General features: G+C 39.9%; 1 protein-coding gene across 1 annotated transcript in view; it reads left to right on the top strand.

The window, feature by feature from the left end:
* LOC136677107 (protein ENTREP2-like) overlaps positions 1-25,166 on the top strand; it is a 227,633-nt gene that overhangs the window by 158,018 nt on the left and 44,449 nt on the right. The window contains exon 3 of the mRNA XM_066654524.1: positions 21,197-21,307. Within this exon, the coding sequence (XP_066510621.1) occupies positions 21,197-21,307 (111 nt within the window). The remainder of the gene's footprint in view (positions 1-21,196; positions 21,308-25,166) is intronic.

Raw genomic sequence — 25,166 nt, 5'->3', positions numbered from 1 at the left:
ACTGCGACACTACCTGCTGCGCCACCGTGCCGCCCACACAGAAAATCACTGTGTTAGTGTAATAATTTAACACTCTCAGAGTTAAGTTAACACTAATAATCAACCATTTAACACTGGTGAATTTACTGTGCAGGTAGACTGGTTGAGCGAACTCCCATGCCCTCTCCATGATCCTAGCAAGGGTAAAGAGCTGGTCCTGTGTTCCATGACCAGGTGGAATCCGCATTGTTCCACAATCTCTTCTCCAGTACCACCACATAGACCTTACCAGGGAGGCTGAGGAGTGTGATCCCCCTATAGTTGGAACACACCCTCAAGTCTCACTTCTTAAACAAGGGAACCACCACCCCTGTCTGCCAGTCCAGAGGCGCTGCCCCTGATGGTTTGCATTACCATCTGTACCAAAAGATGCAGTGGCTGAGTTCATATATCTGACAAAAATACTGCAAAACCTTACTCTAGTGAATGTAACGATTATATTTATTAAATAACTGTTAAAAAAGGAACACATTCAGGAGGCATTGACATTAACACTTAAACTTTTAGGTATGGTTCCCCAATAAATCTAACATAAGTATGTTGTTTTTTAAAGCTTTGGAGATATAAAACTAATGCAGCTAGTACAGTAATGAAATTTTTAAAATATTGTTGGCTGATTAGCTTTGTAGCACAAGCGCTACTCTGGAAAAACATCTTGGCTTGTAAGCAACATTTGGAATAAAAGGGAATAGCATTACATTTGAAGTTCTAGGAGTGTGTAAAATCAAAGCCTGTGCTTACTGTGGAAACATGGCTATTTACTGAGTTAATCAACATCTGACTATAGATCATTTTGGCTTCTTTTTTTTTTTATAAACAAGCTTTTCACAAGTCTGAGACGGCCCAGCTGAATGCCAGATCAGTTCAAATGAGGCAAACGTGAATGCTCTTCTGGTTCCAGAAGCCCAGGGGCCAAATGGGAATGTGTTGCTGCACAAGTAGCATGTGTTAGATCAGAATAACAGCAGAAAGTGCTTGGAAAAATCCCACAGCTGTCAAAAAAATAAGATTTTAATGAATGAATTGTTTTCTTTACCTGGATACTGGTTTGAATTAGCCACATGCTAATTCAAGCTCCATTTGCTATGCAGTATGCATATGGTCCCCAGACATTTCCTGTGTCCTGTATGTAAGCCCATGGTTTCAAAGTCCTCATTTACATAGCTGCATCTTTTATTATATATATATATCTCCCAAAGATTGCTCATCCAGCATTTCCTCTGAAAATAAAATGTAAACAATAGTTCCTGTGTCTTCCTTTGCCATTGTAACAGCCTCTACTCTTTTGGGAAAGTTTTACATTAGACGTTGGACCACGGCATCCCAGTACTTGGAGCTTTATACCCTTCAAGTCCATGCATGGCAATGAGCCTGGTAAATTTAGGCTCATGTACAGTTGTTCCATCCTAATCTTATTTCATGCTTTTCTATGGAGATTATGTGTGCACAGTTGGTCGTCTGTGTCCACGGTGGGTGCGTCTCAGCAGCTGAAGTTTACAAATATTTGGACATATGTACAGTATAACTGCCTATTAAGCCTACAGTAAATTCAAGTTAGATTTTATATATTTTTTATCTCTAGTCTTAAAGGCACAATAACCAATATTCTACGTGAAAAAGAAGACAAAGTGTTTGGAAATGGTCGTATAAAATAAAATACAATTGTTTATGGATTTGTTCATTGACAAATAACTGCACTAAATGAGGAAAAAAATATAGTCTATGTTGATTTTAGATTAATAATTCAACAATAGGCCTGCAGTTTGAAGGGCTAAACTCTGTGATACATAGAGAGAAACAGATTGAGAAAGAGAAAGAAGGCAAAAGTTGAGCACAAGGGCATGGCTGTAGATCAGTGTGTGTCTTTGCAGTAGTAGCCTGGGGGGAAGGACCGTTGCACTAGCAACATAAAATCAAACAGAGAAAGAAAAACAAGACAGCAAAAGCAGCTCAGGCCTGATCTTCCTTGCCGGAGATCACTGAAAAATAAATGATGGCATGTCGCAGCGGAGCTGTAGACTAAATACTAATTTGTGGTGCAGGAGGACAGGAAGAGATGACTGTAACCAATCGGCAGGGTGTAAAACGAAGTGCACTGAACTCTAACCCTATACAACACAGGAAAAAACCCAGCTGTGTCTGCATTTTTCTCTGCTTCTCTCCTTTAGCCTTATAGAACCAAACGACTCACTAACAATATATTCAGAAACAATGCTGATGGCACCTTTAACTAATTTCAAGTTGACATTGCATGTCTACATTGTTCATAGTAAATAATGGCAGGGTGCACTTGCAGAATCTGAGATACTTCTGTGCTGTTGTTTCCAATCACTGTATAAAAGATGCACAATGTAATATTTATATTATGAACAGGCATACACACCCCTCCATATTTTTTGGCGACCCTGATAAAGATGAGTGAAAAAAGGTTATATAAGTATTTCACTTTCTGGTGAATTAGTTTCTTTTCTCACTGCAAAAATGAGAAATATCCCAGGTTCAATCGACAGAAATGTATTCTGAGAAAGACAAAAAAATGCAGCATCAACAAAGCCATATGTGACACAATTATTGGCACCCCTGTGTACACTGTACAATCTCCCTTTGCCTATACAAATGCTCTTACTCATCATCTATAACACCATATAAGGACGAAAAATTCAGAGCTGGAAATTTGAATTTCTGGAGCTCATCCAGTGTCCTTTGCTCTTTCTTGTGCTAGTTCTCCCTCCAGTTTTTCCATGGGATTTAAATCAGAGGACTCAGATAGCTATAGCAGATGCTTAATTTTGTGTTCAGTAAACTGAATGCTTTTCGTGTTGATCTGAACAATATGTTTTGTATTACTCTCCTGCTGGGTGACACAGTGACAGCCCATTATAATTTTCTTGGCAGAAGCAGACAGATTTTGATTTAAAATGTCCTGGTGATTCATGGTGTCCATGACACCATGTATCCTAATGAGTTTCCAGTGTATATGGCAGAAGAAATTCCTCACAGATCACAGATCCTCCACCATACTTAACAGTGGGCATCAGGTTTCTTCAGTGTAGTCATCCTCCTATTTACACCAAGCCTACCTCGAGTGTTTGCTGCCTAAAATCTCAATTTCCCTTCCTTCTGACCACAGAACACAGTTCCACTCAAAGTCCCAGCAGTGTTTGGCAAACTGCAGGTGCCTGTGTTTGTGGATAGATGAGTGCAAAGGCTTTTTCCTGGCGTGCTTTCCAAATAATCTGTTGGCATGAATGTGGCGTGTGATGGTAACTTTTATAAACTTGATGAATCCAGTATGCTATTTTTCTTTCTGTAACTCTCCAACTGTGATCCTTAGGGGGATCCATTTATGCCACTTTTACCATCCTCCTCACTCTGTAAACTCTGGTTCTGGTCCAGGCACATTTGTCACAGTTCCAGGTGCTTGGAACATTTTAAATTATTTTCCAAACTGTAGATGTAGGTGAGTAGCTATGTTCTTATAGACATTCCCTCACTTAAAAAAGTCAACACACGTTTTCTCTTATCTGTATTGTGTGTTCATTTGTCTTTTCTTTTGTTACATGGATTACAGCTTGAAAATTCCTGGACACTGATCCACTTACAAAAGTATAATTCTAAATGGAAAAATGCTTTAGATACATTTTGTTTCTGAGAGTGTCAAGGATTGCCAGCATGTGGATTTGTTATATTTTCTTGATGAGACTTCTCTCTTTTTATATTATTATTATTTAATTATTATTATTTTTTGAGAATAGATTTACTTTGATTATATGTTAGATTTTCTAATTATCTCAGATGGAGATTAAGAATGCTGTTGTACAATTAAAGGTACATTTACATCGTTTGTGTGCTGGTTAACAAACATGTACTCGTACAGTCACTTTTTTTCCTGATGCAGGAGAACTCAACAATGTATTTAAAAAGATATATACTACAGTCCAGAAGTTGGTGGACACCTCTTATAATTCAGCTATTTTAAGTTGCAACCATAAGTTGCACCTTCATGCTGTGTCTTGGTCAGGAGACTGGCAACACTGCACGTTTGACACAGACCATTCTTCGTTCGTGTGATTGCGTGAGTTCAGAGTTTCTACAGAAGCATTGTGTGTGCTGCTGGTGGTTTGGTGTTCCAAAAAGAAGAAGAAGAAAACACAGTTGTGGACCTGTTCCTGTGTGTTTGGAGGAGGAGAGTATACACTGTCTGTCCTGTAAAGAGAACTTGAGGTAATGTGTTAACATGTCAAGTGCATTCCTTCAGTTTCTTTTTCCCACCTGACAGCTGCAGCAGCAGCCTCCCTGTTTTACTTCTCTGTGTTTACATATGTGTGCCAGACAGCGCTCTGTCCACTGGTCATCGTCAAGGAACATGCTGTAGGATGTCAGACTAGGCGAAAAGATCCAAAAAATTCGAACATGCTTGACTTTTCGTTGTGGGGCGTCCCAGACGCCAGATCACTGATCTATGATTATGTCACACTACACGACTTTATGTTACTCTTCCCTGGCGCTCAAATTCGGTTCAGACACAGGAAATTTTTCAGATACAACAAATTCGTGCCAAAATCAGGCTAAATTTGTGTAGTCTGATCCCGGCATGAAGCCAAGCATCATGCCCAGTGCCAAGCTTCTGCAAGAGGTGTGAAGCACTGGGATGTGAAGCTTTAGAACTGTGTTCTCTGGAGTGATGGAGGTCCATCCAGTACATTTGGGATGATATGGTGTGGTGTTTGTGATCCACAGGAAATCATCCCACATCAGTAACTGACCTCACTAAGACTGTTGAAGATAAATGCATCAAATCCTCATTGAAATTAAGGGTATGTAAAATCTATGTCCAGCGCCTTCAGTTCTAGATCCTTTCTTTAACTGAATAAGCTAGACATACATGCACCTACCCTTTATTTCAGAGATTATATTATTTGTACAGATGCTCAAACAAAAAATTCCTGAAATTTGTAATTCTTTGCCAAACTGAACCTCTGAGCTTATTTCCTCTCAACTCATGTCACAGTCCTGAACTCCTGAGTTCATATTTTCACGGGTTGACCTTGATTAATTGACCATAGCTTTCACAACTCGTTCTAACTATTGTTTATTTACCTTTACATCCGCCTCATCTCGCCTAAGAGTAAAGGTCATAGGGAGGGCATCCACAGGGCAAAGGTCAATGAGGCTGTGTTTAGATTGGCCCGTTGTGGACATGAATGTGCACATGCACTTAAAGACCAGTATCTGCTACATAGATTCAGTCACCGAATATATATATACCGTATAGACTTTCTGCAATCCTCAGGGGTTGTAAAGAAAAATCCCACCAGTTTCTGAATTTCTGCATGTAAGACATGATTATGTGATGGCAAAGTTATTCAGAGCAGATGTATGCGAAATGATTAATTCTAGAGAAGCTTACCAAGTCATAGTGGACTGCAGCATTGGTGACAGGAAACTGACATCTGAAGAATTTAATTGGTCTAAAAGTTACCTTCTAGAAAAGTATTAGTCATGAATATAACAAAAAATATTGTTTTAATTGCTAATGACCTTAGTGAGTGAGTGAGTGAGTTATTGATTGAAGTGGGTGGAGTGGAGTTCCATGAGGTCCTTGACATCTAAAAATAATTGACCTAAACCACAAACTCTACCCAATATTTCATGCCATGTCCATATATATCAGTGTCCTGTGCCTATAATTAATTCACCCCATGTATTCCTATTTTTATATGGTATATTTCCATTGGTTACTCTCACAAAATTTTCCCTTGTGTGGATTAGTTCATTTTTGTTTCCATCATCTGATACATTTGATCTCTAAAAAGTGTTAAACACACACAACATAGTAATCCTTGTGTGGACAATCCAGTGACTTATATGACTGTATTTAAATGCTGCTATGCTACAGCTAACCAAACACTTACAAAATATGTATTTAGTTTTTACTATTTCCACATTGGAAGTAGCCAAGGGTGTCTACAGCATCTAACGATTTTATGTGTTCTTTCATTTTGGGAATGCAGGGTCCCCAAAATGATTTCAATAAAAATGCATGGTTAAAATAAGCTGGAGTGGAGCATTGGTGAATGGTAATGCTCTGTCCACACTGTGTTATGGCCTGTGTTAGATCAAAGTAGCTGAAATAGACTTATACAAATCAGGTTTCTGTGGAAACACAGCAGTATGAGTGTTAGTGTAATCTTGTATTTGGCTCTCTATGAGGACTTAAAAGCACATTGGAAAACAAATACCTACTATATATAGGTCACTCTGTGCTCTAAATTGTCTAAGTAGCTGTGCTATTTGCCATTTAGCTTAACATGTTGGCTGATATAAAATGTTTTGTTGAATGTATACTCACACAAAATTATTTGCAGATATACAGTTTTTATTGTACTCTGGTAAATAAAAGCATAAGCAAACATGGCCCTAAATGCTACCATAAAAGCTAACAATATTCAAGTGATCTTCCAAAATTATCACAGCAAAATTAATATTTCTGAAAATCGCAGTGAATACATCAATATGTTTGACAGAGGTGTAGACAAAGCATTATCAATCCCCACAAATATAGCATTACAAGCATGCACATTATGCACACACAAATGCCTGTATATGCTTAATGTCAGTGTATAATGACTGAATTGTGGGTATGGATATGACAGTGATGGATTGACTCATAAGGGCTGAGACTGAATAAGGCATTTATCTGTTTCTCCTTTGGTGAATCATGGAGACAAACAGCCAAACTAAAAGTCCCAGTATAAACTGCAACATTTTTTTATATTCTGCACTTTAAAGGGAACATGTTTTGAAAAAGAACAATCACTGTCTGAGTGCATTAGCACATTAATGTGGGGCTCTGGAGCTGCTAACAACCACAATCTGTGAAACAGAACCACAAGTCAGTTTATTTGATCTGAAAACGTGTGAAAACATGGGATAAAATAAGCTCTGCTGATTTTGTGCTGCATCTCATCTGAGTGCAGAGACTTCAGAATTGTCCCTCATCCTAATCAGAGTTGCTCCAATCATAGCACAGGACTCACATTTACATGAGAGTATAAAGATGAGGATAAACAGAGCAAAACAAAAATGAGTGCATATGTGTAGAGTGTTAAAATTCTGAAAGACAAGAAGAGAGGGGAAAAGGGAACTGAGTGAAAATGACTAAAATCAGAGTTTTTGCTCCTCGTTTCTAACTCCTGGGCTCTTGTGCTGAAGTCAGCTGTGGCTCGTTCTGATTTAAAGGGACAGGTGGTAAAACTAGTCATTCTGAACAAGGCTGTTTAGACTGGGTAAGAAAGGTGTGGTGTTGTTTTATCCTTGTGGTACTTTGACCACAGCATATCACAGATGTTTCATTAAGACCACAGAGGACTGTCCACTTGTGGAAACATCTGAATAATCTGTCATCTATAATGCAAATGTTTAAGGATCATTTTCTTCTTATTATTTTTACAACTCCACCAAGCACAATACGACTTTAAGTAAATTCTCAGTAGAAACTCTAAACTTTTGTTAAATCTGTTCTTTTTTTAAAAGATTATTTAAGTTGGAGAATGTGATTAGAATGCACCAATATTTTCAAAGGATATTTGTAAAGTAAAGCTAATAGAAGTCTATTTGGCACTGAATGCTTCACAGGTCTTTAATCTGTGAGCACTCACCAGGCTCACCGGTTGCTCTAGACGTGATAACACTGGAGTGTGTGTGTGTATGTGTGTGTGTGTGTATTTGTGTGTGTGTGTGTGTGTGTGTATGAGTTCCCAGATCTGAGTTTGGGTGGTCAGAAATGAACTCCTCTTATCAGTATGCATGTGTGAAGGAGTCATTCTATTCTCCAACACAGTTCTACTATTCTGCTCTGTCACCCAATGACTATAATCATTCCTCTTTGTCCTCTCTCTCTCTCTCTCACACACACACACACACTCACACACCTGCTTTCAGTATTCCTTTCCCTTTCTCCTCATTTCAACATTCAAATATCTCTCTCTTTTCCTTTATTTTCTGTCACCTTCTATCCCTTCCCCCTCATGTAAACCTTTAAATATCTTTCACATGCCCCCCCCCCCCCTCGCCCCCACTCTCTCTGTAACTGATCCAGACAGCCTCTAACTAATCTAATCCCCATCACAGTTCAATTAACACAAAACCCACCACCAATTTTGGATTAACCCTTTAAACTCTGGATCTGTCTTACACCATAGCTGACATATTGTTATCAGAGTCATTATCAAACCATTCTTAGAATTTACTAATTAATTAGCCTTACATCCAATAAACGAATAACAAACCTTATGGTTTAAACCTGTAAACCTTTAAACCCAAGAACTAATTCTTAGGCTTAAGTTTCCCAGACAGGGATTAAGCCTAGTTCTAGACTACACAGCATTTTGAATTGTGATTTTCTATTGAAAGCGTGATACAGACCAGGGCTAGGATTAATCCCTCCCCAATCCCTATAATGTGTTATTCCACTTCTGTGAACAGTTCAGTCACAACCTGGAAACAAATATGAGGCATACATGATTATACAATGAGCAGCACGGTTCTGGACCCACCGCGACCCTGAACTGGATAAGCGGTTACAGACAATGAATGAATGAATGATTATACAATACAGCATTATGTCGTTGTCATAAACATAATGGTATGTGTAAAATAATAATATTCCTAGATTTTGCAAGATAGCTATAAATGGAAATGGAAGGGCTGCATTTAGAGAAGGATTTAAGGCTGTTGTTGAATATTCTAGTTAATTTTATTCCTTTGATACTCACTAAAGCTGAACAGTGTCAACAAATTACTTTATAGTAACATTTTCAACCAACAGCTTTAAACATCAAGAATTTGCAAGATAAAGCAGAATGGAGTAAGAATGTTCCCAGTCTGTTTGCATGTTGTATTATTTTGCTGTTTCGACATTGAAAAGTAATCACTCTATTGATGAACAACCTGCTAGAACAATAGAAAATCTGCACAGACCTGTTTACCAGCACACTCATAGTTAGGACAGTGGCACAGTGGTCAGCAGCAAGGGAAGCTGCCATACTTGTCATCATAAAAAGTTTTAAAAAGTGTTAAAAAGCATATGTTATGTTTGGAAGCTGGTGTGCTATTCACCAAGTATAACCTTACAGTTTAATGCCTTTTTTTAATTATTTTATTATTTTTAAAAATGTTTTAGCAAGGAAATGATATCATGAATCATTGTGCAGCCCCAGTGTGAAAACGAGGACCCACATACAGGTGATTAAACTTGAAAGGGTTTTATTGAGCTAGCACATGGAAAACATTGCAGTATAATGAGATTGTTTTAAGTAAGAGTGAGAAATAGAAGTCTGGCCCCATCAGCAGCTCAGTAAAAGTTGAGCTGTGAAGGGGTAAGTATTGGTTTGGTTAAGTATTCCGCCACCTCATGTGCCAGACCCCTGCCCAAAGTGCCAGCGCCCATAAAGCGTGCGGTGTGTGAAATGGTGACGGCTGGCGAGAGTGTGAGTGACGTGTGCCAGGCGCCGTGTCTCTGCGTGTCTGCTGTGGACGCGGCATTGCTGGGGCAGTAATTAATGAGGAGCTGTTAAACAGTGATATGGAATCCCACATGGTAATTAGGACGCAGCAGCATGGAGCCAGGCTGGGTAATTAGTCTGCCAGGGCCGGTGCCCACCACACTGAGAGCTCCGAAAGGACATTTCACTCTGTCAGTGCTGGCTAATGCGCCAAATAAACACATCTATCATCCTGAGTTATGTCACATTATGCAACAAGGCCTCATCTTCCACAGCATTGTCCGGGCTTCGGTTACAGGATCATAATCTCATGATAATGATATTACAATATATTATTTCATTACAAATTCAGCCGTATTCCACAGACACAGACACCTAGTGATGGGCAGCAGCTCACTAGTAACTGTCTACTATTGGAAATCCATCTAAACAATGACCAAGCTTGAACTCCTTCTTTGTTCACTTTATTGATTTTTTTGTTTGTTTGTTTTTGAACATAAGTGTCCTGCTTCGTTGTCTTTCTTACATATTTTGTCCTTAAAATAATTATGCATTTTCATAAGTATGTTTTATAACATGCCTTTGTCCACCTACCTGTCCTACTATTTCTCTTTTTGTATAATCACTTATCTCATCTTACAGGCTATACATTACTGAATTATTCCAACTAAATTTTATAAGATGACCCTTTGAAGAGACAATGAATGACGTTACAATAACTGGTAGATTAATCAGCAAAGCTTGCCCTAAAATTATTGTAACTTGATGCTACTTTGATTTGATGCTCCATTTATTATAATCTTTAATGGTGGAACTCTGCTAGTTAGCCAAAGGCTACACAACTAGTAACTGTAAAAAAAATTGCCACATGTTTCTTTATAAACCAGCAAATTAAAGGACAAATAGGTAGTATTTATACCTTAAAATGACAGCTTTAAAATGATTGAAATGTTTCACTGACCTGTAATAGTCCCCCCCAGAGCCTCTGTTGTTACTACTCTTAGCTCAGCACTGCAGAAAGTGCATGTAAATCTCAGAGTAGGGTAGAAAGCATCCACTGATACTGATGATAGGGTTTAAAACCTCTAAATCTGAGAGCTGATCTTATCAGCCAAATGATATATCGATTGTGCCACTCTGAAAAACTGTAACGGCATGGGTTTGGTGATAATTAGGCCAAAAATGGTGGGGCGCCACTCATGTTTTCTCCCCTCCTGACAATCTGTTGTTTGGGACATTTTTCTCACATTGGCATTGGGTGTGTTTTCACACTCAACGCAAGTGTGAGGAGCCCCAAACAGAGTCACAGAGCAGACATCTTCATCACTTTCCGCAGGAGACATATCAGAGCACAGCTGACACCCAGCTCTCAGAGAAGGCAGTAATGACTGTGATTGTGCATTTGGAGGAAAATGAAAGCATGCGGCTGTACTGGAGCAGCATCTCTGATGAAGCAAAACTTAATGGCCCACTCCCGGAGTTCCTCTTTTATTGCAAGCTGAGCGTAGCAAATCAAATACACCACTCGATCTATTGCTAATTTATTCTTCCAGGAGCGAGGAGAAGCTAAAATGTCCTTTTTCAGGAGCCTCTTTGTATTTGGAGAGAGTCAAATTAAAAGAAGAATTCAGCTTCTGTTCTTCAATCAACTGTGGGAATTCAGGCATATATTTTATATATTTATATTGTACTATTTCACTTTTTTAAGATTATTTCAGCATATGGTACTGCAGCATGTCAGCTGTATGTCTATTTTGTGGCTACATTATGAAAAGAACCTTGCAGCTCAGCTTTTGAGCAAAAACATATTTGTTAGCCCTTTACTAATGGTCACTTTCTGACCACAAAACCACTCTTGGGTGGATATTACTTGAGACTATTCCTTTCAACTTTACAATGTTTATGTCTTTTTGGCAGTGAGAAGAAGTCAATTAGCTTGCTAAGCAAGTGCCAGCCTGTTTTTGGGAAGTCCAAACATAACCAAGGCTGGTCTAAAATATGGGCTCAGCCCACCCAAATATGTGTTTTGGCCCTTCCCCCTTCCCTATAAAAATTAAGGTTTTTTTAGTCAGTGGCAAAATAGCACAGAAAATATAGGTACCATTTCTAATAACATCTGGTTGGGTGGGCAGTCTTTCTCATTGCCCACCTGAAAAATGTGTGTTGCACAAGAGAATCAGACATAGCAGGAACACTAGGTAAGAATTGGTATTTTTGCTACAGAAGCCGAGTGTAATTCACTTTTACAGCACTGTCCTGAAATTAAGGGGGATGTGTTTGTGGGGTAGGGGTGTGGTTTCCTACCCTCCTCCAAAATTTACATAGTGCCATTTCTGCAGTGCTGAGCTTGGAGTAGCAACAACAGAGACTCTAGTCCCCCTAGTACAGGTAATTGAAGCATCACAAAAAATTCTCCGTAACGGGAGGTGAATATTTGTTATCCTTTATTTTAGAACTGTGTAAAATAAAAGCACTTAATGTAAGTCCTGATGGTTAAATGGTGCATATGAAATCGACACAATTTTAAAATATACAATTATGATAGAATAACGTACACTGTAAATTCACCAGTGTTAAATCAACACTATTAGTGTTAAATTAACACTGTTAGTGTAATAATGTAACACTCTCAGTGTTAACACTAATAGTGTTGATTTAATACTGGTTAATTTACTGTGTACAATTATGTTCCTGGACTAAAGGTACTGAATATGTAGTCTTGAGGGTACCACCACAGTGACACATTTTTAAGTTTGGAGACACCCTCATGTAAACATCAATGTGCTCGACATGCATTTATGTGAGAGTACAAATGCGGGGTTAAACTGTGTAAAACAGACACGACAAGAGTGGAGAAATGCGCAAACTGAGCTAAAATGAGAGCTGAGAATTTATCAAACAAATCTAATAAAGTACATATAAGAGAAAAGTATGAGAGTCAAGCAGAAACAGTGAAACATAGAAAGGAAAAGGAAGAGAACCAAGTTAAAAAAACAGTTCCCATGAGCCTTATTTGATGGTCCTGTTTATGGTGTTTGTGTATGGATTGTCATTTAAAGGAACAGGAGCTGAAACTGGTTGATCTAAACAGGGCTGTTTAGATAGGGGGGAGGAAAGAGCTGTATTGTTTGATCTTTGAGGTCTTTTGACCAAAGAATGTCACATACATTTCATTAAGAACCAATGGAACTGTGTTAACTTGTGGAAATAGGGATATAATATTTCCACTTAGACTGGCAGATTTGTTTATATTATATATTTATATTATTTGCATCTGTGAGTTCCAAACACTTGTTAGTAGACACCCAATATCAGTAAATTCAGAATTTATCTATTTTAAGGCGAACCTATTTTGGACAGAGATGATCCATTGTACGCACCTAGATTAAAGCAATAAGCCACGAGAGGCTGTGTGTTACTGTGATTTTATCACGGGGAAGGTTAAAACAAACCCTCCCCATAATAAAATTGCTGTAACGCACAGCCTCTCATGGCTTATTGCTTTTATAAAATAGCGGTCAACATAAAATACAATAAAATACAGAAATGTTCAATTCATAACCATGTTTTTATTCATAAATATTCAAAATACTCTTCAGCAAAACAGTGTAGTCTGTTAGCAGTGAGCACTGTTGCTAAGCAACATAAGGGCAATGCATAGTCACTCCATTGAACAAAATATGTTCAAGTATATTCAGGGTTTTTTAGCTAAGTAGAAACACTTACATTTCTGTCCTCTTTCTGAACTGAAAAGGTACTCTTACTCTAAAGTAGAAGCTGCAGGAAGCTAGCCTTGGACTGTGTTTTTAGCATTTTGCCTTTAGCATTTAAATTGTTACCTAATCTTCATAGAAAAGCTATGACCAATATCAGGGTCTGAAGCAGCCACTTGAGCCAAGGGTCACTAAGCCCACTGTCAAATGTTGGCTAGGGAAGGATAAAGCCACTCAGGCTTAGGCAGAGAAGAATTGAAAATACAGTCTCTGGAAAAGCAGTACCTGACCTCACTAATGTTTATGTGACTAAATGCTATTTCATCTTCATTTACCACAATTAAATTCAATATATATATATATATATATATATATATATATATATATATATATATGTACGCCCAGAATACTGTGCATATGAATTACATAAAATTGTGTGTAGCCATGATTTTTGCAAATATTACTAATGATATCAGTGTGAAGAGGCAGAGAAGTGTGATGTATGATGTAAGCATTTTGGAGTGAGGTGTTGATTGGTGCTGGCTGTTTGCACACTTTGGTGTTCAAACAATGTGGTTACATTGGAAAATCACCATCATTAACTGACACATCCCCACTGAGCTCATTCTAGTTTAGTCTCATTATTAGCAGTGTGAAGTGCAATATATACAATTAAACTTCTACTAAGAGCCGTGCAGGTTCAACAAGGGCGCTAATACTAAGCCTTTTATTGTAGAAGAGCCTTTGTCAAAAGTACAGAACTGAAGCAGTCAATGGGGTATGAAGTCAAAAAAATGTAAAATAATTGGTTACCCTGTTTCGCTTATTGGTTGAATTTCATACTGGTCTGTACTGGTCTAAGCTGGTTTGATTTGGTTTGGTGCTGATTTTTCAAATGTGACCACTTGCTCCTGGCCTGATTGAATCAAACTGTGCTGGAGCACAGTCATACCCTTTCCCCACTCCCATGCTGTCTTGTGTTCACACTTCGTATTAATGTTCCAAGCCCAGCACACTTACATCATCAGACAGTGGCCTTTATTTTTTTTTTTTTAAAAAGGCACGTTTGCACAGTTCAGGATTATATTTTATGGCTTAGTTAGAGTCGTTTTTGTCGGCAGTGGCTCTCAGTTCTCTCAAGTCTTATAGATTTAGCAATTATCTGGGACATTCCTTTTAATCATTCTGCACGTATTAGAAGTGCAGAAGTGTATAAGTCTTGAATTTGACCAAATATCTCAGCAAACGCTAGCAGCCCTGGCACCGTATGGATGCATCTCTTTCTGTCTTTGTCGTCTCAGCTCTGTTTGGCTCTCCCTGTATAAACCTGTCAGAGCATACTTTGTAGGTGTTGTATATTAGAACGATGCTGACAGATAATGAGCCAGACCAAGTGAGAGGAGTTATATGGTCTGCTCAGCCTCAGTTAACTTAGCTCAGAGCTTGGCTCCAAACCCCACCTCTTGGGTGGAAGTTTTGATCTTCTTCTGGGCTTGTTTCCTCATCAGAGGGACAGAGCATGGCCTGCAGCACAGCAGTAGTGAGCCATGTACCCCCACCACCCTTTACTGGCAAACTAAATGGGAGAACACTGCGAGAACTGCCTCCAAGCTGTCGTTTTTCTACACGGTGCAGGTATAACCATGGGGCTGGCTTAATAACACAACACATATGATTGTCATTTCTTTACAGACCCACCAAACCTTCATCATCTCTCACTAGTCTTATTATTTACATGTTTGTATAGCAGCATGATTATAGCGTGATTAAAGTGACATTGGTTCCCACTTTGTAAATACTTGTATTTGGTTTTTTTTACATATCGTCACTGTCCAAAGAAATACATGTATTTTGTGTGATCATTTCATGATGAATAGACCAATAGAAATACTTCAAAATTACTTGGAAAAAAAAAAAACTTTTTACACTGGCTTCCACTTCCAATTTACAAAGTGTTATACTGTCTTTTGCTGACCCCTTTACCCATAGGTCATTGCTGCTGTAGACCAAGTAACACTCCCACAAATAGCCATCTTATTAAATGATATGGTGGGTAGGGAGGTGGTATTGAGGTGGTACCCCAAATAGGGGTCAAATTTCATCAGTTTCCAACTGAATTTAATTACTTTCCGACTGAAGTCATCAGTCTCGACCCTGAGAATCCCCAGTTTGTGTAGGATGGATATAAGACAAGACTCTGCTTTGAAACATATCCATATCAAATGATACCATCAGGCATTATTGCTCAGCTGTGGTTTTAGTTCTTTAAAGTTAGCATTGCTGTCAGTGAAAGGGTGTCTGTGTCAGTTTTGCTTTTGTTTAGAGCTGGTTTTCTTTTGAGTTGAAAGCGTCATAAGTCACCTAGAGGACATCAGTTGGATGGTATTGCTCAGAATGCAGGAAAGAATCAAGGCCATCAGGATTGGAGTCCTCTCGCCTCCAGATGGAGATTCAATAGAGCAGCTGTTCTTTTTTGCTGATCCATTATGCAGAGTTGAAGGGTTGCTCTTTTTCTCAAGCTGTGAGCTGCACATTCTGAGCTATGATGAGATTACAAAACATGATCGATTATCTCTTTATGAAGTGCGGTAATGGAATCCAAGACTTGTCTTTTTTCCAGTTGTCTAGTTTTCCACTTGGGAGGCATAGCACAAGCCAAAGACCTGTAAACATGCATTCATGTAAAACTATGAAATAATACATGCATATGAAATTATGCAGTGGTTTGCAGTGATTGTTTTCTCATAAATCCTTACATAGTACCTCTTGCCGAATAGGAACGTGTGTAAATGTAATATATGTCACTGTAAGGTGATGAAAAGTGTTCAGTCAGTCAGGATGTCTGACTGGTGCCGTGTGGTGGTGTTGTGGTCTGTGGTGAAGCTGAGAATGGGACATGGGGCGGTAGCTGAGCTCTAGCAGCTGCTCTGGTGAATCTCCATAATGTTCAGGCATTATCTAGTGGGAAGGAAGTGAAGCGTGATGCTGCTTCCTGTTCACGTCGCGGGTCCTGGAGGAGCTGGAGCTACGTCTCGCAAATCAGCTTCAAATCAGTCGCTCCATCTTCCAATTTACTGCCAGTCTAAAAAGCACCAAGCTTTATCTCAATCATCTGTTTACTACACCTCCATACACCCCTCCGCCTGTGTCCCTGCTCTCTCTCTCTCTCTCTTGCTCTATCTCTCTCCCTTGCTCTATCTCTCTCTCTCCCTGTCCCTATCTCTCTTTCTCACTCACTCCCTCCATCTCTCTATATCGCTCCCTCTGTCTCTGACTCTCTAATTCCTTTTATCTCTCTATCGCTCTCTCTCTTTCTCTCTCTCTCTCTCTCTCTCTCTCTCTCTCTCTCACTCACTCTCACTCTCTACCCTTGCTATGTCACTCTCTCCCTCTCTCCGTGTCTCTCTTCCTCATTCACTCGCTCCGTCTCTCACTATCATTCCCACTGTTTCTGTTTCTCTCTCTGTCCACTATCTCTCTCCCCTTCCTTCTCTCTCTCTCTCTCTCTCTGCTTTACTTTTTGTTTCTCTGTCTCTCTCACTCTCTGCCATGACAAATCAGTTACATTTGTAATGTTAAATTTTAAGTTCACCACCAAATCGGTCGCTCTATCTTCCAAATATTTACAAGATTGAACATACTAAAGCCTTGGAAACAGTTTAATCTGAAGGAACAACGCTTAAAGGAACACTATGATATATCTTTACCTTAAAATTACAGCTTTAAAACCATTGTGATGCTTCACTGCCCTGTAACAGTACAGTGCTGTAAAAGTAAATTACACTAGGGACAGCCTCAGGAGCAAAAAAAACAGATTTGACTTTTTTTAAAAAGAAAGAAAAAAGTAGTACAGAATACATTCATAGAGTTTGGGGTGTGTGTGTTGGGGGGCGGGATTGGATTAACAAGGTCATTCACTGTACATTCTATGTCAGCAGGCAAGGATGTATTGGGCTGTGAGAATGTAGCCTCTCGTTCTTTCTTTCACTCTGTCTCTCCCCTACTCGCTCTCTCTCTCTCTCTCTCTTTCTCTCTCTCTCTTTCTCTCTCTATCCCCCTCCTCCCTTACTCTATCTTTCTCTGCCTCACTTACTGTCTCTGTCAGTCTGCCCCCACACCACCCACACCACCCCCTGTAGAGCGCGATTGGTCCACAGTCGGATGAGCATTGATCAAGTTGAGAAGAGAGAACTGAGGAAGTCCAGAAATATGAACTTCTCTTCTTCACACTACAGAGGCTGCAGACAGCAGCAAATTTCATCTGACATCAGTTTCAATGTCATGGATGGAATAAAAATGCCGAACAAGGAAAAAATATAGACACATCTTAAGGAAACAAACAAAGAAACAAAACAAACAAAAAACACGCAGGAAAAAGAGCCTGTATTCCAACTACAGTCTGTTCCAATTAGCACCCTACTCCCTAAATTGTGCACTTTAAAGGTTAGAAAACTAGTGCTACTACATCACTGTACTGTGTACTACACAAGGTGGAGGAAGACATTTGTGATTCAGCTGGAGTAGTCTGGGGGTGTAATTACAGAACAATGCGGACTTGCAGGTATAAACACTCAACTGCTCAGGACACTTACGCAGGCTATGGGACAGACTATATGCAGAAGCATTTCTCCCCCTTTGTTTCTTTCTTTCTTAATCCTCTCTCTCTTACCTGTTCTTTTCTTCCTCTCCCCCTGTTTTCTCCTTCATATTAATATTTATTTGTCTCATTGTTTACTCTTATATTGACCTTGTGTGTCTTTCTCTGTCATCCTTTCTCCTCAACTTTATTCTGATTTTGCTGTTAGATCCTTACTTTACTCTCTCTCTCTCTCTCTCTCTCTCTCTCTCTCTCTCTCTCTCTCTCTCTCTCTCTCTCTCTCGCTCTCACTCTCACACACACACACACATACACACACGTTCCTCACCATGCCGCCCCCCACCCTCTGGTGTTATTATGGGGTTAATATGTGCTCAGGTACGCTGCTGCAGTATTAAATCAATGTGGAGTTGCTGAAGGCTGGTGCTGCTGTACAGCTCGGTGGTCCAGGCTGTAATCTGGTGGGGGGTCCAGCTGTGACAGCTTTAAGCCCATTCTATTACACACAGAGTGTAATTTAAAGGAGCCGGAACGTCTTCTGTATTTCTTCTGGAACGATTGATATCCCAGTACTGTCAGCTATGAAATAAAGGGAATCTTTTTTTGAAATAGTGAGAGCGAGGAGAGGAACTAGTTGTTGGGGCTTGAGGGAGCAGGAAAAGGTTCTCCCTGGAGATCTATCAGGGCTGTGGAGGCGAGGAATTAGAGAGAGATTGGTTTCTCCGGCCGACCATAAGTCACACAGCGAGTATGGGATTCCAGTCTACTTGGGAATTGCAGGAGAGCTACTTTGTCAAGAGCAATGGGACAAAAGCTGCAGCAGACTGTCCTTTCCACCGCTGTCTGTCTGACTAATGCAAGCAAGGTCTCAGTTTGCACAATGGAAGTTTATTGTTTTCCTTATTGATTATTGATCCTTTTCATTATTGTCCATCTGCTCTGTTGCCTCTTAAATACACCGGATCTGACCTTTTAACCCTTCTAGGTCACAACTACTGCTGTACTGCTGTACAAATGAATTGTAAATGCGATGATTAGCTTCATGGCATTGTCATGCTTCTCAGAGCTTTTGATTCATAAGCTGTGTGTCAGAGTCATACACTGTGGGTGAATCCCATTTCACCCATTGCCCCTACCACTTAGCCCTATCTATCTGTTGTGCCTCGGGAGGAGGGTCTTAATTCTTGTTGGGATAGAGGGGTAGGACCTAGTGTTTGGGTTATATTGGCGTTGAAACTCAGATTTTTCAGAGGCACACTTACATTTACAGCATTTAGCAGATGCTCTTATCCACAGTGACTCACAAAAGTACTTAATGTTCAGACAGAATGTGTATTCTAGTTAGTACAAATAGATTGGAGTTCACACTCCCCTAGAGCTCAGACGCTGCCAGAACAAGGGCCAGTGCTGATACCTAGAAAGAACAAAACATAGGAAAAGTGCAATACACAGCCTCTAGTCAGTGCTCATAACTAAATAGAAAGGAGTAAATCACAGTATAAGTGCAATACAGTCTGTTATGGTGCTCATTTTAGTGGGTCAAGAGATGGTCTTCAGTTTGCATTTGAAGACTGCAAGAGAGTCCACCATCGTTCCACCATCTGGGCACCAGGACTAAGAATAGTCTTGACTCTAGTCTTGTGCCTTGATGGATGGCAGGTCAAGTCGTGCTGTACTTGAAGGTCGAAGGGTTCAAGGTGCAACCTGACTCTTGATCATTGCCATAAGGTAGGGAGAGGCTGGTCTGCTTTTGGCTTTGTAGGCCAAACACATTACATATCACTGGGAAGATGGCTGCACAATCAACACCCAAAAATGTTTTTCTTCTTTAAAAACTAAGATAACTATCGTGTGATATTAGTTTAATGTAGTTTCAGTACAAAATAATTGATAGAGATGCTGATCTCTCAGCAGTTAGCCAGTAAAATTCCAGTTCCATCTTAAATGGTGAAGCGGTTAATACACATGTATTTGCAGTGTTTTTGTGTAACTTATAATTGTAAATGGAACTCTTGATGGAATAATTAATGCAGTGACATATATCTTTTTCCCACTTGCCATTTTGAAAGTACTTATTTTTTAAGTTATTTTTTGTTGATTAAAAGGACAATTGCCATTTTAACACTACACAACATTGACCATAAAACCACAAAAGTGTAGGAGAACATTTGAATTTTGAATTACAATTATACGTTTCACATAAAGGCTTTAAAACTATTTGTACACCTCTTACATTCTGGTGCCTGATGGTACTGCAACAACTAGTTACCTGAAATAAGCACATATATATATACAGAAGCAGCTGGGGTTTTTATTGTTTGTTTGGCTGGTTGGTTGGTTTTTCCCTGGGCAGTATAAGGTTACAGTTCAGATCATTGCTTTTTACACCCTGCAGATTGGTTATCCCTTGCTGTCCTCCTGCCCTGCAAATTAGTATTTAGTCTACAGCTCCTCTGCAACATGCCATCATTTATTTTTCAGTGATCTCCAGCAAGGTAAGACCCACCACCAAATGCTAGGGTGGGTTTGCCACACTCTGACAATGGGCTTTGGGATTAGGCATAAAGACCTTGAGGCTTAATGCTCCAGAGTGTACCATTTCATTTTGTGCTTTCCTCATGAGATTGTACAAGATTTCTGGGCACATCTAAATGGCTGTCCACAGTGGGCGCACCATAAAGTAGCAACAAACATTTGGACACATGGTATTTATTATGTCAAAGCCAACAAAGGCATGTTGCATGGCTTTAAACAGTCATTTTGGTTTTTAATCTAATTCCTCTAAGTCACAGCTCCAGAGTTCTGGGCTAAATCACCACCTCAGGTTACTGTCTCTGTTCTCCCCGTGTGTGCGTGGGTGGATTTCCTCTACGTGGTCCAGTTTCCTTCAACAGTCCAAAAACACAAACATGAAATTGCCCATAGGTGTGAGTTAATGGGTGTGTGTGATACTCTGTGATGGACTGGCACCCTGTTGCTGCCATGTGCCCAATGATTGCAGACTCACCATGACTCTGAACAGAATGAAGCAGCTACATAAAATGAATGAATGGGTGAACTTCAAGACTCCCTATACATGTCTTGAGTGACTGATTATATTAGGACTTTTGATTACATTTGATAAAGTGTAATGTATTCTCTTTTTCAGCAGAAAGGTGTGACATGGCGTTTTTAGGATGTGTTTTGCTTTAACAGGTGTAGAGCTAATGGGGAGTTAGAGAATGTCCTGTTGTTTTTGTTTAAAGTCCTCATTTACCCTCAGAGGTCATGTAACTGACAGCCCGTGTCCCCCCCCCCCCTCTCTCTCTCTCTCTCTCTCTCTCTCTCTCCCCTATATACAGATCACCTTCTTCATGTTGCTGTCAGCAGTCTGTGTGATGCTAAACTTGGCCGGTGCCATCTTGTCCTGTCAGAATGCCCAGCTGGTCAACTCTCTGGAGGAATGTCAACTGGTCAGTACACTCTCCCACTCTCAATCTGAAGGGGGGTGCAATACCAAATACATAGTTAAGATAAAGCAAAGAGGAAATCTTAAAGGAGTAATCAGTCATTTTCTCCAATGTCTCTTTATTATGAAATAGCCATTGTCCTGATGCCTAGTGTCCAGGAGGAATCAGAGATCTTGTAATAAATCTATTTTAAATATGGTCACCCTGACAAGGGGGACCCACTCTATGGAGCCTAAACTGGTACATTTTGGGATTTGTTCTGCTTCTCTCATATTGTTCCTGATAAAACAAGAAAAATCCAAGGAATCCATGTCTCCTGTTCACACTGTGCCGACTGGCAGAGATCAGTGTACAAAATGCACACTTGTAATCATAGGGGTCCTTATGTCCTACTATATGGGCTGAACGCTTAGGTCTTATTTCAGTATTATTTAATATAAATGAGCTATTTAAGTACTGCATACGCTGATAGATAAAGTGCATCATACAAGTATATGATACTCAGACTTCAAACAAAGGCCATACCACCACCTCAGCATCACACATAAGAAACACAGTCCATGAGGCAAATTTTTGTGTTAACAGTAAAACAGAGATTAAAGGCCCACATTTTCTAGGACAGCTAAAGCAGCTCAGGGGAGTGAGATAACTGACCAATTCACTACAGCGCCATCCAGTGAAAGACCAGTGCTGCTGCTGTGGTTTGTTTATGAAAATAAAAGAAGAGCTTCTCCAATTTGAGGGCAAAACAAGCTAAAATAAGAACATGTTTAGTTCACATTTAGGTATATAATCTGGTCCTGAACTCAGTGGAGTTAACAGATACCATAGCACTATAGTAGGTGGCAAGTTTTTTAGGGACTTATTATATGGTTTTCATGGGTGCAAGGGGTTAATTAAGTGGCAACTGAACCTAACACAGGAAATCAACAGTTTTTCATTCAAAAGCTAGAACCTTCTAAATTTTGAAGCTATGAATAATGACTATCATTCTTAGGCAGGAAATATCTCATGTTATTCCTCCTAAGCCATTTTAGGAGACTCATCATTAAAACCCATAAGCAATCACAGAGCAAATTTTTGAGCAATCAAATTTGCCTCTGGGTACTGATGTAAAAATGGGCCAACCTTACCTTCCTCTCAAATCTGATTTCGTCTTCATTTTGAGCTCCTTCGGTGCCTCCAGTTGGTCCAGTGGCGATTTCTATGGAGCGGCTGCCCACAGAGAATGAAGTGATTGATCTTTTTTACTTAAAAATTCTCAGGAGTAACTGCAACTGACAGCTCCATTTTTGATACTTCAGAAGCAGAGACAGGGATCAGGGCCTTAAAAATGCAGCGTGGGCACTGACCATGATCACGATCCAGCAAACTCTGGCAGTCCTCTGGGGCAGGGACTGACTGGGGCTTCTCTTAAATTGGTCTTTTAGCAATTATTAGCACTGTAGATAAAGGCCAGTGTAAACGACGTCAAAGAAAAGGCTCTATAGTTCATCTATTTGTATCTCTGCTGACATTTTAATAATAAGTGTAACTTATTTTGGAGTGGACATTTTAGTTTAAACTGAGCAGCCGAAAACTTGAAATGACCTTATTTCTACTTACCATAGAGTTCCACAGTTACAGGCAGTAGTCCCATCTGTTTCACTGCATACTTTGTTTTCCTACAATGCAAGGATCTCTCTCTCTCTCTCTCTCTCTCTCTCTCTCTCTCTCTCTCTCTCTCTCTCTCTGTCTCTCTCTCTCTCTGCTCATCTGATTGCCCACATGCTTTCCTAAATAAGAAATGGACAGTCTCACGTAACGTGCATCTGCTGTTTGTTTAGTAATACAGCGGACAGGTGTAAGAGAGGTATAATGTGGAACATACTGTGGAGTGTGTATGTAAGCTTAAACGCTCTCTCTCTCTCTCTCTCTCTCTCTCTCTCTCTCTCTCTCTCTCTCTCTCTCTCTCTCTCTCTCACTCTCGCTCGCTCTCTCTCTCTCTCTCTCACACACATACACACACACACGCACACACAGAGAGAGTTTACAATGGCTGAAAGTATTTAAAAGCTTTTGTCAGGAAAGTGAAATTATGTCAGACAGAGGCACTTTAAATAAATACATAAATAAATGATGAGAATGACAATTTGTTGCCCCATAACCTTGTGTGTATACTGTTTTTATATGTGAAATCATAACTGATCTTCATTTTCTTTGTGCCCTGAGCACAATATGCCTCTTTAAAGAGAATAAACATATTGTTATCCTATTGTTATCCTACACTATATTTGAAAACACTGTCCCATTCTTCAGAAAAGAATGGCAAAATGTTAATCCCAAAAGTATTAGATGGAGGTCCGTCTCTCCAGAACCACAATCCAGAGACAAGGGCTGATCAGCTTTGAATATGAATAAATCCTGAAGTTGATAAAAGTGTACATTAGGGATACTACTGTAATCCACCAGTGACAGTGAATACTACTGTAAATATGTAAACAAACACTGATCAACCACTGGGTTGGGAACACCTATCTTGTATCTACACTCACTGTCCATTCCCTTAGCTCCACTGACCATACAGGAGAACTTTGAAGTTCTACAGCTACAGACTGTAGTCCACCTGTTGCTCTGCATATGTTCTTATCCCCATTTCACTGCCCTTCAATGGTCAGTATCCCCCACAAGACCACCACAGAGCAGGTATGATTTGGGTGGTGGGTCATTCTCAGCGCTGCAGTGACACTGACGTGGTGATGAAGTGTTAGTGTGTGTTGTGCTGATACAAGTGGATCAGACACAGCCGGGCTGCTAGAGTTTTTAAAGCATCACTGAGCAGTTCCACTGCTCAAACAGTGCAACAACAGATGAGCTACTGTCTTTGTCTTTACATCTGCAGGGTGGACCAATGAGGTAGATGTGTCTAACAGAGTGGACAGTGAGTGGACACAGTGTTTTAAAAAACTTGAGCGGCACTGCTTTGTCTGATCCACTCATACCAGCACAACTCCACCACTACGTCTGTGACTACAGTGCTGAAAATGACCCACCACCCAGATCATACCTGCTGTGTGCTGGTCCGGTTGGGGGTCCTTACCATTGAAGACAGGGTGAAATGAGGATAAGAAAGTATGCAAAGAAACAGGTGGAATACATGGTGCTCCTGTATGGTCAATGGAGCTGATTAAATAGACAATAAGTGTAGATACACGGTAGGTGTTCCTAATCCAATGAGCCTTCAATGTAGAGTAATAAAAGACATAATTAAAAAAGGGGCACCACCATTTTAAGGATTCTGGTTCTTGTTCTTCAAAAAGCTCTAGGTCAGTATATGGGACATGTTCTTCTGACTGATGAATTAGACAAGACAGTGGAATATTGTTCATCTCATAAATCCCATTTCTCCTGTGGGAATATTCTGGAAAATTGCAAATGCCACCCAACGTGCTCCACCATTGCTGGCTGTTTCTGTGAACGCACAAAAAGCACAATGGCTGAGATTAGAGGGAATTGGCTGATTTTGATGCATGAGGATGTAGCTGCTGGACGACACACTGCGGCTGTACGCTGGTCATTGTGTCTGCTGAATGGAGGTTCATAAAGGGGGATTATTATTGCTGCAGACACAGCGCCAGCCTAGAGCCCAGTGTTTTTGTGCCTTGGCTATTGTTAAGGGTTTATCAGCACCAGTGCTGGGCCACTCTAGGGCCAGTTGGGACCACTGGCTGGGCAGAGTATCCCACAATCCTTTCTCCTTCAGCTTCTCTCTGTTCTTATGCAGTAGCAACAGCTGAAATGGCCCCATCAGCATTTTTTTTTTTTTTTTTTTTTTTTGCTGTAGTGATTAAAGAAAAAAGACTCATCGTTTTGGCAAACCCAC

Source organism: Hoplias malabaricus, chromosome X2, assembly GCF_029633855.1.
Source record: "Hoplias malabaricus isolate fHopMal1 chromosome X2, fHopMal1.hap1, whole genome shotgun sequence".
NCBI lineage: Eukaryota > Metazoa > Chordata > Actinopteri > Characiformes > Erythrinidae > Hoplias > Hoplias malabaricus.
Note: the sequence above shows the minus strand (reverse complement) of the source record. Positions and strands in the feature narration are given on the sequence as shown.